At 35.0% G+C, this 16,637-nt stretch overlaps 1 protein-coding gene across 2 annotated transcripts in view; it reads right to left on the reverse strand.

The window, feature by feature from the left end:
* Positions 1-806: 806 nt before the first annotated feature.
* FAM3C (FAM3 metabolism regulating signaling molecule C) overlaps positions 807-16,637 on the reverse strand; it is a 54,065-nt gene continuing 38,234 nt past the window's right edge. For both annotated transcript variants that reach the window (XM_006049638.3, XM_025291411.2), the window contains exons 6-10: positions 13,223-13,281; positions 10,555-10,605; positions 8,343-8,427; positions 3,717-3,843; positions 807-3,120 (exon numbers count right to left, since the gene is read on the reverse strand). In XM_006049638.3, the coding sequence (XP_006049700.1) occupies positions 3,031-3,120; positions 3,717-3,843; positions 8,343-8,427; positions 10,555-10,605; positions 13,223-13,281 (412 nt within the window). In that variant the 3' untranslated portion in view covers positions 807-3,030. The remainder of the gene's footprint in view (positions 3,121-3,716; positions 3,844-8,342; positions 8,428-10,554; positions 10,606-13,222; positions 13,282-16,637) is intronic.

The following is a 16,637-nucleotide window of genomic DNA, read 5'->3' on the forward strand; positions in this document are numbered from 1 at the left end:
GATTCCTCCAGTTCCATTTTTCTTTCTTAAGATTGCTTTGGCTATTCAAGGCTTTTTGTATTTCCATACAAATTGTGAAATTATTTGTTCTAGTTCTCTGAAAGATACTGTTGGTAGCTTGATAGGGACTGCACTGAATCTATAGATTGCTTTGGGTAGTAAACTCATTTTCACTATATTGATTCTTCTAATCCATGAACATGGTATGTTTCTCCACCTATTTGTGTCATCTTTGATTTCTTTCATCAGTGGCAATTATTCTTCAATTAAAAATAAGTAAATTAAAAAAAAATCAAGGGAGCTTTGAGGGAAACAGAGATTAACTAGCTACTGGCATGTAATGATCAAAAACCAGGTATGCAAAAGAAGAGTCACCCTGGGAAGGGACTTGCTGGGAATGCTTCTGAGTAATGCTTAAGAAAAAGTAAATTCTGGTACTTTATCCACTCCTCGTTTACATGCACTTATTGCTATAGAAGGCCCAATTGAAGAGGTTGAGTGGCAAATCTTTTTCCTGATCAACACAAGCAATTTTTCCCCTTTCATGTTCATTTTAAAAAATATTCTAAATGCATTTCTACTTTCAACTGCTTTCCTAACTGAACACAGCACATTTCTCATTCTTTCATTTAAAAATGGGGCGTGTCAACCAAATTGAATGAAACTATCATCTTTTTGGAGGGGTCAATTTATTTATAATATGTATAAACTAAGTATAAAGTGCATTTCAGGCTAAAGGCATTGAGCTTCATCTGGCAAAAAAAATTACAAAATATCAGATAATTCATTTGAAAATGAATACAACATAGAAAGAACAATGATAAATTTTAATCAAAGTCAGGAATATAAAGATTCTGGCTCAATTTTTCTTTAATTCCCTAGATAACACTTTTTTCCTACTGTCTTTGCTGTATTTTAACAGGCATATCATAATAAACTTATCTTGGGACTGTATCTATGTTTACAAATAAAAAATACACATCCATAAGTCCTTAAACACCATTTAAAAGACCAAAGTGTCAATGCTAAATTTCTGATTTTAATGAAAATTCTGAACACTAAATGAGCATTGTTGCATTTACAATGCTGATTTTTAAAAGCTATCTGAAAGTAAAATACAGTAAAATTATTGCTTTCAAAGTTATGTTGACATAAACCATACAAGACAGAACTGAAACAATAGCAAACTGCATGAAAGCAATTAAATAACCAATCTTTTGGCATTTTACACACCTCTAAAGTGATCATGTTAGTCCTTATCTTGTAACAGAAGTCTTGTCATCTAGATACTTAAATTCTATCCGTGTTAAGATATATCCTGAGGATATTAGTGTGTTTAACCATAGGAATGACTTAAATTTTGCATGTTAAGCAGGACAATAAAACCTCAATGTGAAGTTCTGTAGGTATATTACTTTGCCAGATAATACAAAAAAAAAAAAATCACAAATGCAAAACCAAGAATATTTATTCTCATTACTTAAAAAAAAAAAGCAACACTTATTTCACAATCCCTGGAACTGTAAAATAGCTATTTTTTTAATTTACAGAATCACGGAAAGTATTTGAAATGTTAAAATACACATGCTGAAAGTGATTTACTGTATCAGCACCAAAAATCTGAAAAGTTTACAAAAATTGCTTAGATGTGTAAGGTGCATTGATTCATGAATTACATTCAGTTTGAGGGAAGAAACAGTACCCCAAAACTCATTGATATTTAATAACTTCCAACTCAGTTTATAGCAAAATAAAAAATACTGCTTTTAGTTTTTCTTTATGTACATCTAAAATTTAGATCCAAAATTGAAGTACTGCCTTTTACTGTGAGTGGCAGTTTGTTGATTACATTTTTTATGTTCCAGTTTAAGATATTTCACACATAATATTTAATGCCCTAAAAATATTTTAAGAAACTTGAGTCATTTTTTGAACATCTGAAGCTAACAAAAAAGTTGGATTTCTTATATTTTTAGGTAGAATTGGGTATGAAGTCACTGTGTATCAAATAAAAGTATTTCTTAACTGTTATCAGTCCCAATCACTTCAATAGGACTTTTTTATTGATAAATAAATATGTTGTTATCTTTTCAGGCAAAAATTACTATCAGAAGTCAGATGAAAGTAAATACAGAATCTCTGGGTTTACAATCTAAAATCATTGTGACATTAAAGTTTGCCTCTTTCCAAACCACTTGGTCAAGGCTGAGAACAATTAAATAAGGAAAACTTAGGCCAGAAAGGTTCTAACTGTACTGATATGCTGTCCTGAATGACCTACTAAGGCTGGGGAAGGGACCTGGCCAGATTCCTCAGCTCTGGGGAGTTGCCCCCTCCTGCCTCACTCTGACTAGCTTATGCAAAATCAAGTTATTCACACTGCTAACACAAAATCCATCAAGCTACAGTCCTGAATGCCACTACATTTATATATTTACTTTGTACTGTGTACATTAAACAAAGAATTCTGTTGTGCTTTTCATGTATTTGATATGTTTTCTTATTTTATTTATAGGTTTCTTGGGAAGGGAAGAGAAAGACTAAGAAAAGAAATACAACAGGGGAGTCAGACTGTAAAGTAACATTACAGCCCAATATCTTTTTAATTTAAAAGATACTATCATCAGAAGGCAATATACATATATATATGTAAAAGAAAAGTCTGCTCCCTAAAATCCATATCGTTCCATGATAGATTTTCACAGCGACTAGTATATATCAATATATTTTTCATATCTGTTCAGTTAGCCATTGGTATGCTTTTAGAATTAAAAGATGCCATTAGCATCATGGTCTGAATATTGTACCATTAGAGAGATGTGCTTGAAAATGGTTCAGTGATTTGCTCATTATGATGACTATTTACAAAGACAGCTATTTACGTTAGCAATAAATAATCCTGATATCAAAAGAGATAATGGACATGCACACACCGAAATGGCTGCATGCTCTTAAAATATTTACATGTAGTTTTTCTGGTAGGGCTTTCCCACTAACAGTGAAAGTGTGCTCCCTTCAGTTTTCTCCACGTCAGTCTTGCTTCTGGGGAATGCATCCTTCCATTTCTACAACTTCAGGCCATCCTTCGTATTTATTTGTGTCCTTATTGTTCTTTATGTGCTGTTGGAACACAACCACAGTATAGTACTTTAGCAAACTGCATATCTGCAATAACATAATTAAGTATACTCATTTCATTAACACTTCTATCAACATATAAATTAGTGTTCAAGATATTAAATGAGCAATGCTTGGGGTCTGGCATACAGTGGCAGACCTTCAAAGAGGAACTGAAAGAACAAAACACCGCAGATGGTCTTTAAAGATCCTTTGTAAGTCAAATATAAGTTTACATTCTTCTAAGTTCTAAAGTATATCTGTACTTCATTGATTCTAATATCAAAAGTTCAGCTAAAATTTTTAATAACCACCTTCCTAAAGGTCTTATGATACAAGTAATCATAGGCCAATGCATTGTCACATAGGAAAAAAATTTCATGTAGAATTTGACTTTTTTAAATTTTAAAATTAAAATAGTATCATGGTTATTTCAAATAACTGATTGCCAGGAACCTATGAAAAAATATGGAAATATATTATGGAAACATATTTAATGTCTGCTTTATCTAAGTTGCAAATAACTGGGATAGGAATACATAGTGTATGGTTTCACACAATTGCTGTTGCCCATTAATTATGAAGTCTGAGACACTAACCTGTTCAAAAGGGCTTTTTGTCTTAATGCCTTTTCCACCACAGAAGACCCAGTTGTCTCTGAAACCAAGATGAGTAATAGATGTACTCCCCAATTCAGCAATCAGCCGCCGGGCCTCATCATTGAGTCTTGAAGAAGAGAAAAAGAATGATACAATAAATGTAGTGTACTGTATGTGGTCTAAGGAATACTGATACACTTACAATATTTAACATACAACCATGAAATAAATGAGAAAACCCTGGCTTAAATAAGAGAACATAAAAAAATAAATTTTATCAGAGTAACCTTCCTACTATTTGAATTCTTTAATGATGAAAGTTATGAAATCTAGCAAATAAATTTCTAGCTTATGCTATTTAGAAGTACCTTTTTTTGTGTCTTAATTTCACAACAGTTCATTTTCATTTATATTCCATCAAATAAAAATGGGAAACTGTCATTTTTTGTCAGTAGGTACCTATTCAGGTTAATACAAGATCTTAAGTAGTCAACATCTTCGTAAAATTAAAAATCACTTTGAATCTCCACTAAACTCTTTGTAAATTACATTTGAGTAGAATTAAGGTAAGTGCTAATAGAAATCTGGATGTTTCTAACACTATGTTTACTTATATCTACTTCATAACAGTAATTCTGCCTGAAGAGATAATAACACATTTATCCATAGGAAAGTCCTGATTACTGATTGGGATTGATAACATTTAAAAAATAATTTTATTTGACATACAATGAGTTTATACTCAATTCTACAAGCAAATATGAGACCTGACTTTTTCTGTTAACTTCAAATGTTCGCAAAATGACTCAAGTTTTTCAAATATTTTTAGAGCATTAAATATTTTATGTGAAGTATCTGAAACTGGCAAGGCAGTTCTCATGTAACTAACCTGAAGATAAACAGGATACTTTATGTTAAAAAAAAACAAAGCTTCATGAACAGGACAGAGCTACATATGTCATTAGCCCTTCACAACTAGTCACAGCCAGGGGGCAGTGAAGCTGTTTTAACCACAGCTTGGGCACTGCTGCCCTCCTGGGAAAGGTCATAAGAATCGGTGAGAAAATCAGGGGCAGACCTGGAATACTTAGTCTTTCAGATTCATAACTGTATCAACTGATGCATTTATAACCAAGGGAAATCAAAATAAATGAAATGGCTGTGCAAAAGGACCAGTGAAGTCTCAGCTTCTGAAGATTCTGACACCTTCACACACAACTACACGTACTTGCGTCTGGCTTTCTCCCCAAAGTGGGTCTGTAGCTGTGTTTCTTGTAATCGTCCTTACCTGAATTGCTATCACTTTCATTCATCTGCCTACTTGGTAAGCAATTTCTGTAGTAGATGGACATCCCCTCAAAGTATTGTCTGAACTGTTTTCTTGCTTCTGAAGTGTTAGTATGTCATGGATTTGCAGACTATTACATTCCACTCTTTAGTTTATTCAAATGTTCTACTGCTGGCCCCTTAATTAGAACCTTTTACTGGTATCAGCACTAGTAGTGAATTTTGCTGCTTTATCTAGAATAAATGGTGCAGAATAGAGGTCGTGCTTACTAGTGCAGCCTAGTGACAACCTCCTGGAGGAAGGCCTACGGGCTTCAGTCAGTTACATCTCAGAAAAATCACAAATTGCACCTCAGGGTGCAGGCTTCAGGGCTGCTTGTAAATAGCTGAATGTTAGGTTCACAAATGCCAAGAGATTGCTTCATACACAAAAAATGCCTTCACATGGTGGTTATCCAAATGCAGGCCTGGCCCCCTGCCAGAAGTACATTGCGATTTTTTCTTATCTAAAAAACTTTACAATTAAGAAATATAATGAAGGACAGTCATTTTTCCTTCTGGATTTCCAAATTTTAGAAGTTGTTGTTTTGATCTGCATGAATAAACTAACCAATATAGCAGCAACATAAAACTGAGCTTTCCATTTTGATTCTGCTCATCTTTCCTTACTTTCCTTTGAGAATACCCTGAGGTCCTAAGCAGAAAAGGATTACTACAGCAGGACTTAGAAAGGCCTAAGAGCAAGACTGGTCCTTGGCTGGCTCTGGAAGCTTGGATTTGGGGAGGCTCCCCCATTCTCATAACTGATCAGAATGGCTCTCATGTGTCTAAACTGTGCAAACAAAGTAGTTTATACCAAACACCTACTTTCTGGCTGGGAATCTGGAATTTGGGGATGCATAAGGCATACGGTGCCTCATGACCAGCTCCCGGTAAAAACCCTGGGCCGTGAGCTCTAATAAGCTTCCCTGGTGGACAGCACATCCCAGTGTTGTCACAATCTCTTGCTAGAGGAATTAAGCATGTTCTGTGTCACTCCGCTTGGGAGAGGACTCTTGGAAACTCAGGCCTGGTGCCCTCGTTCCCTCCAGACTCCACTCTGAACTAGCTGCCCTTCACGGATTCTGCTCTGCATCCTTTTGCTGTAACAAATCATAGCCCTGAGTGAGCAGGTCTATAAGCTGAGTCCTGAATTCCTCCCAGTGAATAATCAAACCTGGGGGTGGGCTTGGGCACCCATGCCATATATCCCTGTGTCTAGCTAACTACAAGTTAATAACAAGACAACTTCCTCAACAATTTCTGAAGTTTTCTAATCTGCTTATGTAGAATTTGAGAGGTTTTATTATTCCTTTTTGCTATCTTCTATGTAACTAAATAAAAGATGATTTCATGGTTCAAAGAAATGTTGAAAACTATGCAACACAGTCAATATTTTGAGTGCTTGATATAGCAGATGTCAAAATATCCCATTTCTTTAAAAGGCAGTGCAGTGTAACTAATACATTTATACACAGCATTAATTCTGGAGATACATAACTGACACTGGAACAATCTGGGTGTGAACAGCCAGAGTCCACGTCTATCCCATGATGGGTTCAAATTAAGAAAAGGAAGTGTGCAAAAATACAAGGCAAACCATGTTACTAATGACAACACTTTTTAATACTACTACCAGGAAGACCTGAGTGCTCAAAATGAGATGAGGTTCATAAAACTACTAAAGGCCACAGAGAGAAATTTTGCTGCCAAGTATAAATAATGAAGGGATCCACTGTTTCAGGAGAATGATAGGGTATCGAGATCAAAACACAACTGTCTTTTCCAGGCATCCAAAGAGGCAAACACTCTTTGATCAACATAAAAAGGGAAGAGTGGCTCAGGGATGTTCATATTAAGTACTTTAAATTTAAGCCTCGAGGCCCACACGTGACACACTTAATTTCTTAAGGAACTTGTTAATATAATCTTCAAGGTAATGTCAGTTATTTTAGAAGCATCATGGAAAGTGAAGATGTTAAGACGTTAAAAGTTAAATATTTCAGTTTTTTAAAAAAAACAAGGGAATTTTTAAAAACAATAATTCAATAAAACTAAATCTAACTCCTAGCAAAATTTTAGAATGGATTACAAGAAGGAGATCCTGTGAGTATTAAAGAAAAGAATAAGAAAATAAAGAGAAAGAGTAGTAGGAAGGGGGCTAGATTAATAAAGCCATGTAAACATCATCTCATACTTTCAGCTTTATAAGCAGTTTTGGGGCAGTAAGCCAGGGTATTATAATTAGCATTATCCATGAATTTCAAGCAGGCATCTGACAGTCTCAGAAAATTAAATAATTAAACAGCAACTGGACAGTATGCCTATTAGAGTACATTGGAAACTAAAAAGTAGTTTCTGCAGCTGACTAACAGATGAATCCCTCAGAAGTGGTCTCCAGTTGGCACACTGCCTGTAGTAAACATGTTTATCATTGATGACTTAGATTTAGAAATCTGAATGACTCTGGAGAGAGTACAAAGCCTAGACAATGGAAATCTCATAGGACAAATGTCAGCATCAAGACCAAGTGGGCCAATAACAGCAAAATTAAATTTAACAAGGATATATGAATATAAAGTCTTCATTCACATTAAACAAAACCAAGTTCTGAATGGGGAGAAGGACCTGACTTGTCAGTGATTTAAAAAAAAACAAACAAAAAACCTCTGAGATCAAATGAAGAGATCTGAGACTTTAAGTTGACGAACACCGTGACGTGACTGCCTAAAGAACATGAATGCATCACTAGTCTTCATGAACATTAACCGTAATTTCTCAAACATGGTGAGTGAGCACCTCCACTGTACCCTGTACTGGCCAGACCACTTCGGGAACACTATGTCCAACTTGGGGCTTCATTTTAAGAGGGACAATGATCACCTAGAGAATGCCCAAGAAATGCAACCAGGAGGGTAAAATGACCTAGAAACTTAACATGATAAAAGATTAGAAGAGCCATTACAGTTTTAAAGGACTGGGGTTTCACAGGACAGACACACTTTGGGAAATGCCATAAGAAAATGGTACTAAAGAATATTATTGTCAGAGAAAACAATTTACAGTTGTTAAAAACAGAACATAAAAGAGTATAACAAACTTTATGTACAATGTGACTCTAATTTTGCAATCATAGATGAATGATAATTACACAGAAAGAAAAATTTTTTTAAGTTAACAGTGTTTATCTGAAAGTTGGATTACTTGACTGTTTTATACATTTTTTCATTGAAAATGTTTTGCTTATGTTATTATAAATTATAGACCTGCAAGGTTGCATAAATTTTGAAATTTACATACTTGGTTGCTCCATCATCATATGTTCCCATTAAGACTATTGTTCCATCTTGTATGGCCTTCAGAAACTCAATAAATGGGGCCACATCTGAAAAAAAACAGAAAGGGTTAAGTGTTTTATTTTTTTTTAATGACTAACCATCATGATAATCTCTTAGAACTTAACAGTACAAAAAATGAAGTGTTTGTAAATTGATAATTTCTAATGTAGAGAAACCAAAAGAGAAGCAAATCTTATGAACAGGATAAAAATTAAGTTTCATATAAACTTAAAATTTCCCAATTCTGATCCACCCTGTGTATGTTTCAAACTGACACTCCAGGGGCTAAATGAAAAATCCATAGCATATTAAAGTATGACATGATTTCAAGTAAGAAGTTTAGGAGACAGGAGAAAGGTTCATGGACTCCCTGAGTATATGTAAATTTGTTTGCACAGATACTTTTCTAAAGAAGAGAACTTTTATTTACTGCACAAAAGGATCTGTAATTTTTAAAAAATAATATAAATATGTACACAGCTGACCCTTGAACAACAGGGGTTTGAGCTCAGGAGTCCACTTATACACAGATTTGTTTTCAATAAATCCTACAGTACCATGTGATCCTCATTTAGTTGAATCCGAGGATGCAGAACTGCAGGTACGGAGGGCCAATTATGGAACTTGAGCACCTGAAGATTACGAGCTATCTGTAGAGGGTCCTGGAACCAGTCCCCTGCAGATACTGCGGGACAAGTGTACATACATCCATAGTGATTTAAGGAATCTTCTGGGAATATCTACTTACTATAAACTAGGGGAAGAAATGTAAGCTAGTTATCACTAAAAGTCAAACTAATTAAGGCAAATATTGCAGTCATTAGCTGCTTCATCTGCAATATTAAGATTCACAAAGGATTAAACCATGTTGGTGACTATAAACTGGTGATACCAAAGAGGCTGACTGGGAACTATCAATACAAATCATTCTACATCTTGAACTCCTTACAATATCAGATTCCTAAATGCCCAAGTCTAATACTACTTCAAAACTATTCAGTTTCTTTCCACAGCAAAGGTTCCAAAGATTTCTCTAAAACTGGATTCTATCTTAAAATAATAGCATTTTTAATTCAGAAAAAAATGTAACAGAGCAGCTAACAAATAACTTCTATTTAAATCTAAAGATGGCAACTACTTCTAAATTTGAGGGGTATTTTCAGCGTAGTTTGCTGACCTGAGATGAAATACTAGAGCTTCTGGTCACATGACTGATTTCAACAACAGTTTTATAAGAGGTTTTCCATGTGATAAATTTTGTTAGAACCAATTATTCCTTTAGAATCTAAAACTCATGGCACATTTTAAGTTGACAACATACACGTTTTGACAACATGAAAAGTTCTGATCTCATTTAAAAAATAAATAATACATGGCATCTCATCACAGGCTGAAGAAATATTAGAAAAGCTCAATGGTCTGAGAACAAAATAAAACTGGGAAGCCTAACAACTGCTGGCTTCCAGGGAATTCATAAAGTGGATGAGGAGGTGCAGGGGAGAGCCTCAACTTAGAAAAGAATCAACAGTTAAATCAGTGTTGGCCTTCCTTTAGACTTGAGGAAGAAGTCTCTCTCTTTCAGGCACCACCTTCTTTGAGGTGCCAGGTCCTTCCCTCTGCAGGCTGGTGACTAATTTCCACCTGCTCCTTGGAACTGCCAAATTAGGAAGAGTATCTGTGGACTGCTCTAAGTACAGTACACTGGAAAGGAAATTCTACTCCTTCTCTCAAATATTCATCTATTTGAATAATAATCCTGGTTATGAACTTAGTTTTGAGACTGAAAATTTTATGCAAAAAAATCAATTCAGTAAGGTAAACACGATTACACCAGTTAAGCCCTTCTTCAAATTATTCTTTTTTTTTTGAGAGATTTCAGACAGAAACCCAAAGCAGCCTAAAGCTTTGAATTAGTTGTCCTGCAGAAAACAGGACTCAGACTTTAACAAATCTCAAGTGTGATTATCACTGCTCTTAATTAGACATCACCAACAATTTTTATAAAAAAGCGAAGTGCATCCAGTATGACTAATCATTTAAATATGAGCTGGACATTCAGTGAAAAGAAACAAAATGAAAACCAAATAGTACCATTATTTTCTCATCAATGGACTACATTATATTGGTATAATTTAGTGCAAGCAACAGAACAGTTACACGTAATTCATACTTACTTCCTCCCCACATGTCAAAATATCTGGTGTCTATTAGTTCTCCCGTTTTGCCTAAAAGAGATTGAATTCATAGCAAATTACGTAACTGAAATATACTCTACATTGTATAGGACATATGATCTTGTCCAATGTGAATCCATTAGCAGAGAATTATTATGACAAATACTTAAAATTTGAATTGCATGCATCTAAAATTTTTTTCTAAAAGGGTAATTTTTGAATAGGACTTTCTCATTAATTTTGTAAGCTGAAGAGTAGCAAACAGAAATTACTACTGACTTTAGACAATTCAAATTCAAAGTTATATATTTTTCATCCTTATGTGTTACCGTCTTCTCTTATTTAAAAATTACCCACAAATACATAAACCTTAAAAAAAAAATGAATCCATGCTATTTTCTGTTATTAAAGCAATCTTGCAAAAAAATTTGTATTTAATTTTCTTTTAAAACGTTTTATTTGCTATCAATTGGACAAATATGCATAGAATCTTTTATACATAGGAAAATGCAGAAACTAGAAACAAAAATATCTCTCTCATTGTGAAAGCTATAGAAATTATTTTCCTACAGTACGAACTAGAGAAGGTGGGTGTGGATTCTCTTCTCCCCAGAGGGTGACTCTTCAGAGGGTGACTGTGCCAAAAAGAGAAGTATGCAGTTGGGTCTCATTTCACAGGTTCATATATTCAGATGTGATTTTTCAAGAACACTTGAGATGTTCAAGATTCAGTGTGGACAATACTGAAAAATTACAACTGATTTTGACTCTTCATTCAACCCCACACCATATGAAATACTCCAGCACCTTCTGTCATTCTACATACCCGCATTCATGTCAGTCTATATCACGTTCAGTTCAGTTCAGTTGCTCAATCGTGTCTGACTCTTTGCAACCCCATGGACCGCAGCACACCAGGCCTCCTCATCCATCACCAACTCCTGGAGTTTACTCAAACTCATGTCCATTGAGTCAGTGATGTCATCCAACCATCTCATTATCTGTCATTCCCTTTTCCTCCTGCCTTCAATCTTTCCCAGCATCAGGGTCTTTTCAAATGAGTCAGCTCTTCGCATCAAGTGGCCAAAGTACTATTGTTTCAGTTTCAACATCAGTCTTTCCATTGAACACGCAGGACTGATCTCCTTTAGGATGGACGGGCTGGATCTCCTTGCAGTCCAAAGGTCTCTCAAGACTCTTCTCCAACACCACAGTTCAAAAGCATCAATTCTTTGGTGCTTCTTAAGGCCCACTTGACTTCATATTCCAGGATGTCTAGCTCTAGGTGAGTGATCACACCATCGTGATCATCTGGGTCATGAACATCTTTTTTGTACAGTTCTTCTGTGTATTCTTGCCACCTCTTAATATCTTCTGCTTCTGTTACATCCATATCATTTCTGTTCTTTATTGAGCCCGTCTTTGCCTGAAATGTTCCCTTGGTATCTCTAATTTTCTTCAAGAGATCTCTAGTCTTTCCCATTCTATTGTTTTCCTCTATTTCTTTGCACTGATCACTGAGGAAGGCTTTCTTATCTCTTTGCTATTCTTTGGAACTCTGCATTCATATGGGTATATCTTTCCTTTTCTCCTTTTCTTTTCGCTTCTCTTCTTCTCACAGCTATTTGTAAGGCCTCCCCAGACAGCCATTTTGCTTTTTTGCATTTCTTTTTCTTGGGGATAGTTTGATTCCTGTCTCCTGTACAATGTCACAAACCTCTTGTCCAGAGTTCATCAGGCACTCTGTCTATCAGATCTAGGCCCTTCAATCTATTTCTCACTTCCACTGTATAATCATAAAGGATTTGATTTAGGTCATACCTGAATAGTGGTTTTCCCTACTTTCTTCAATTTAAGTCTGAATTTGGCAATATGGAGTTCATGATCTGAGCCACAGTCAGCTCCCAGTCTTGTTTTTGCTGACTGTATAGAGCTTCTCCATCTTTGGCTGCAAAGAATATAATCAGTCTGATTTTGGTGTTGACCATCTGGTCATGTCCATGTGTAGAGTCTTCTCTTGTGGTGTTGGAAGAGGGTGTTTGCTATGACCAGTGTGTTCTCTTGGCAAAACTCTATTAGCCTTTGCCCTGCTTCATTTAGTATTCCAAGGCCAAATTTGCCTGTTACTCCAGGTGTTTCTTGACTTCCAACTTTTGCATTCCAGTCCCCTATAATGAAAAGGACATCTTTTTTGGGTGTTAGTTCCAAAAGGTCTTGTAGGTCTTCATAGAACCATTCAATTTCTGCTTCTTCAGTGTTACTGATCGGGGCATAGGCTTGGATTACCATGATACTGAATGGTTTGCCTTAGAAACGAACAGAGATCATTCTGACATATTATGTTAGGATTCCAATATCTGCAGCAAGAATTCATCAATTGTTAGATAATGTTGTACCCTGACAATCTCATGGGAGGCTCTCTATACACTGCACAGCAAGTTGGATGCTTCCAAGAGAACATGATGTAAACACTGAAATGCAGTGTCTCATCTCTACTCATAGCTGATGTTGTGGGAAGGTCAGGGGAGAGCTTTAATGTCAAGCTTGACGCTTTCTTACCTGATCTCTTGATATAAGAGTCTGTTTTATTTTGGGCCATATAAATATACCTATATACCACTATACCCTTATATCTACCATACCTGTAAGGTAAAATAATTATTCTTACCATTTACCAAGGCAACATTGATTCCTCTTCCAACATTATTCTTAACACCACTCATTAAACTGAAGGGGGAAAAGTTAAGACAAATTTAGAATTAAGATATTGCATATAAACTCCATCAGGGAAAGCCATTCATGCCAAAAAAAAAAAACCAAAAAAAAAAACCAGTTGGGAATGTTATATATACACACAGCTGTTTAATACCACAGTGGAGACTGAAAGGTCTCTACCAGGTCAGAGAAGACAGTCTAACACTGAATAATTTAAAAGCAACATTCTTAAGTAAGATTTCACAAATAGAAATATATATTAAAAAGTATTACAGTCAAAATACTAGACTCTTTCTTGCTGCCCTGCATCAGATTATGAAAGACCATTTTAGAAAATCCAACAAACACATGGACATTATGCTCACAGCCTGCACCATTCTCAAGGGAATAAACAAGGGTAAACTCTAGTGTCCTTTCTGCAAAGTTAATAGGACATGAAACAGAGGTGAGATGCTACCAAAATCTTTTATACTCTGAAAGCAAGAAGATTTAATTTAATTGTGAACATTCTCTTAGTGATTACTGATGCAAAATTTCTCAATACCCAGAAGCAGGAATACTGTATTCATATAATTACAGCATTGAACTATAAGACTTGCAATGTCATTCTGTGGTAATCAACCTCCACAGGCAGCTCACAGACCATTATGTAAAGATAATAAATACTGTGAAATGGAAGGTACGAGAAAAATATTTGCTTGTTATCAGTTCAGTTTGTTGAATTAAAATTATTAAATTAAAAGTGTAGGTACCTTTTATTCTAAAAATTCACAGTGATGTGCTGTTAAATGATTAAGAAGTGGTTTGAGGTGGTGGGGAAGTGAGTATGCATCTATGTGAATACACACTACTCATACATGATACATCTATCTGTCCTTTATCCATCTCTCAACAGATATTTAGACTGTTTCTATCTCCTACCTATTTGAAATAATTACATTCTCAACCAACAATGTAAGTTTATTATAATTTTTACTGACAGAAAGGATCTGAAGCACACAATTTCCAAATAATAAAATACATACTTGATTATAAATTTCACTTAGCCACTGATTCTCACAGAATGTGTTATGATTTTCATGGAACTCATTTTACTTAACCTATGGTAGCAAGTGATGAACAAGTAAAATTCCAACACAAATGTTGCATGTTATTTCATTTAAAGAATAAAACAAAGTCAAAAAACCTGAAACAGTGAACAATAAAGACATATGCTGGAATTCCACTTGTCTGTCAATGATGTGATGTTTTTGTTGACTCACTGAAAGATAACTTTCTCAACTTTTGTGCTATTCCTAATATCTACAAACATAACATACTTTTAATTTTACTCTGGACAATGAACATTTTCTACCTCATTTTCTTAAGTCTAGACTTTGAGTCAGCAAAATTTTTCTGTAATGGGCCAGATAGTAAATTTCAAAAGCAAGCACTAAAAAAGCTATACAAAGAGATACACACAATAAATAAATAAAAAGTCTTTAAAAATGTTCATATAACTCACAGGAAGGCAGTAAAAGAAAACAGAAACAAAAAACAGATAACAGAAAGTAATACAATGGCAGGCTTAAGCCTGAACACATCAATAATTATAATAAGTATAAAAAGGTCAAAAATATCCAACGAAGATAGAAATCGGGATGGTGGATTAAAATAGGACTTAACTACATGCTGTTTATAAGAAATAGGTAGAAACAACCCAGAAGTCTACAAACTAATGAATGGAAATGAAATTAATGAAACTAAACAAAATGTGACATATCTATACAATGGACTATCATTCAGCCATAAAAAGAAGTGAAGTACTGATATATACTATAACATGGATGAACCCTGAAAACACTACGCTTAGTGAAGAAGCTGATCACCAAAAATACCTACATATTATATATATATATATATATATATATACATAAAATGTCCAAAATAGGCAAATCTATAGAGACAGAAAGTAAACTTGGCAGTTACTTAGGGCTGCTTGGGGAGAGGGCAGACAGAGCAGAGAACAGTGGGAAAGGAGCAGGAGGACAATAACTGAAGGACACAGCGTCCCTTCTGAGGTATGATAATGTTCTAAAACTGACTGTGGCAATGGGTGCACACACCTGCGAATGTACTAAAATCCATTGACTCTGTATTTTAAATGGATGTACTGTAAATGTACAGCAAATGAGCTATATCTCAATAAAGCTGTTTAAACAAAAGCAAACAGGAATGGCTATATTAACATCAATTTAAATAGATTTCTGAGCAAAGAAAAATATCAGAGACAGAGAGGAAGTTTGCATAATGATCAAAGGGTCAATCTAGCAAGAAGACATAGCCATCCCAAGTGTGTGTACCAGGCAATCAAGGTATAAAACATGTGAAGCAAACCCAGGTAGAACAGATAGGTGAAAAAGACAAATCTATGATTACAGTTGGACATGTCAATATCCCTCTCTCAACAGTTGAAAGACAGGAAATTAAAAAGAGTATACAGAACTCAACAGCAGCATTAACCATCAGGGTCTAATTGACATTTAAAGAATATTCTACTTGCTGACAAATATACATTCTTTCCAAGCACCCATTCTTCCAGAATATACTAAGATAGACCATATCATGGGCCATTAAGTAAACCTCAACAAATTTAGAAGTACTGAAATCATGTCAAATGTGTCTCCAACCACAATGAAATCAACAATAAAAGATAACAGGAAATTCTCCACACATTTGGAAACTAAGCAATATACTTCTACATAACCTATGGGTCAAAGAAGCCTGAAGTGAAAAATTGAAAAACACACCGAAAATGTAGCTTATTAAAATTTGTGAGCCATAGCTAAACTGTGGTATATCCACAGAGTACTACTCAGCATTAAAATAGGAGCAAATTATTAATACATAATAATATTTCAAGACCATTATGCTGAATGAAAAAAAAACCCAATCTCAAATGCTTACATATTATATGATTCTATTTATAAAATATTCTCAAACCAAAGTCAGCAAAGTGATGTCTCTGCTTTTTAATACACTGTCTAGGTTTGTCATAGCTTTTCTTCCAAGGAGGAAGCATCTTTTAATTTTGTGGCTGTAGTCACTATCTGCAGTGATTTTGGAGTGCAAGAAAATAAAATTTGTCACTGCTTCCACTTTTTCTATTTCTATTTGCCATGAAGTGATGGACCAGATGCCATGATCTTAGTTTTTTGAATACTGAGTTTCAAGCCAGCTTTTTCACTCTCCTTTTTGACCCTCATCAAGAAGTTCTCTGTACCTCTTCACTTGCTGCCATTAGAGTGATATTATCTGTGTATTTGAGGTTAGTCTTGATTCCAGCTTGTGATTCATCCCGTCTGGCACTTTGCATGATGTACTCTGCA

The sequence above is a fragment of the Bubalus bubalis genome, chromosome 8, assembly GCF_019923935.1.
Source record: "Bubalus bubalis isolate 160015118507 breed Murrah chromosome 8, NDDB_SH_1, whole genome shotgun sequence".
Lineage (NCBI taxonomy): Eukaryota > Metazoa > Chordata > Mammalia > Artiodactyla > Bovidae > Bubalus > Bubalus bubalis.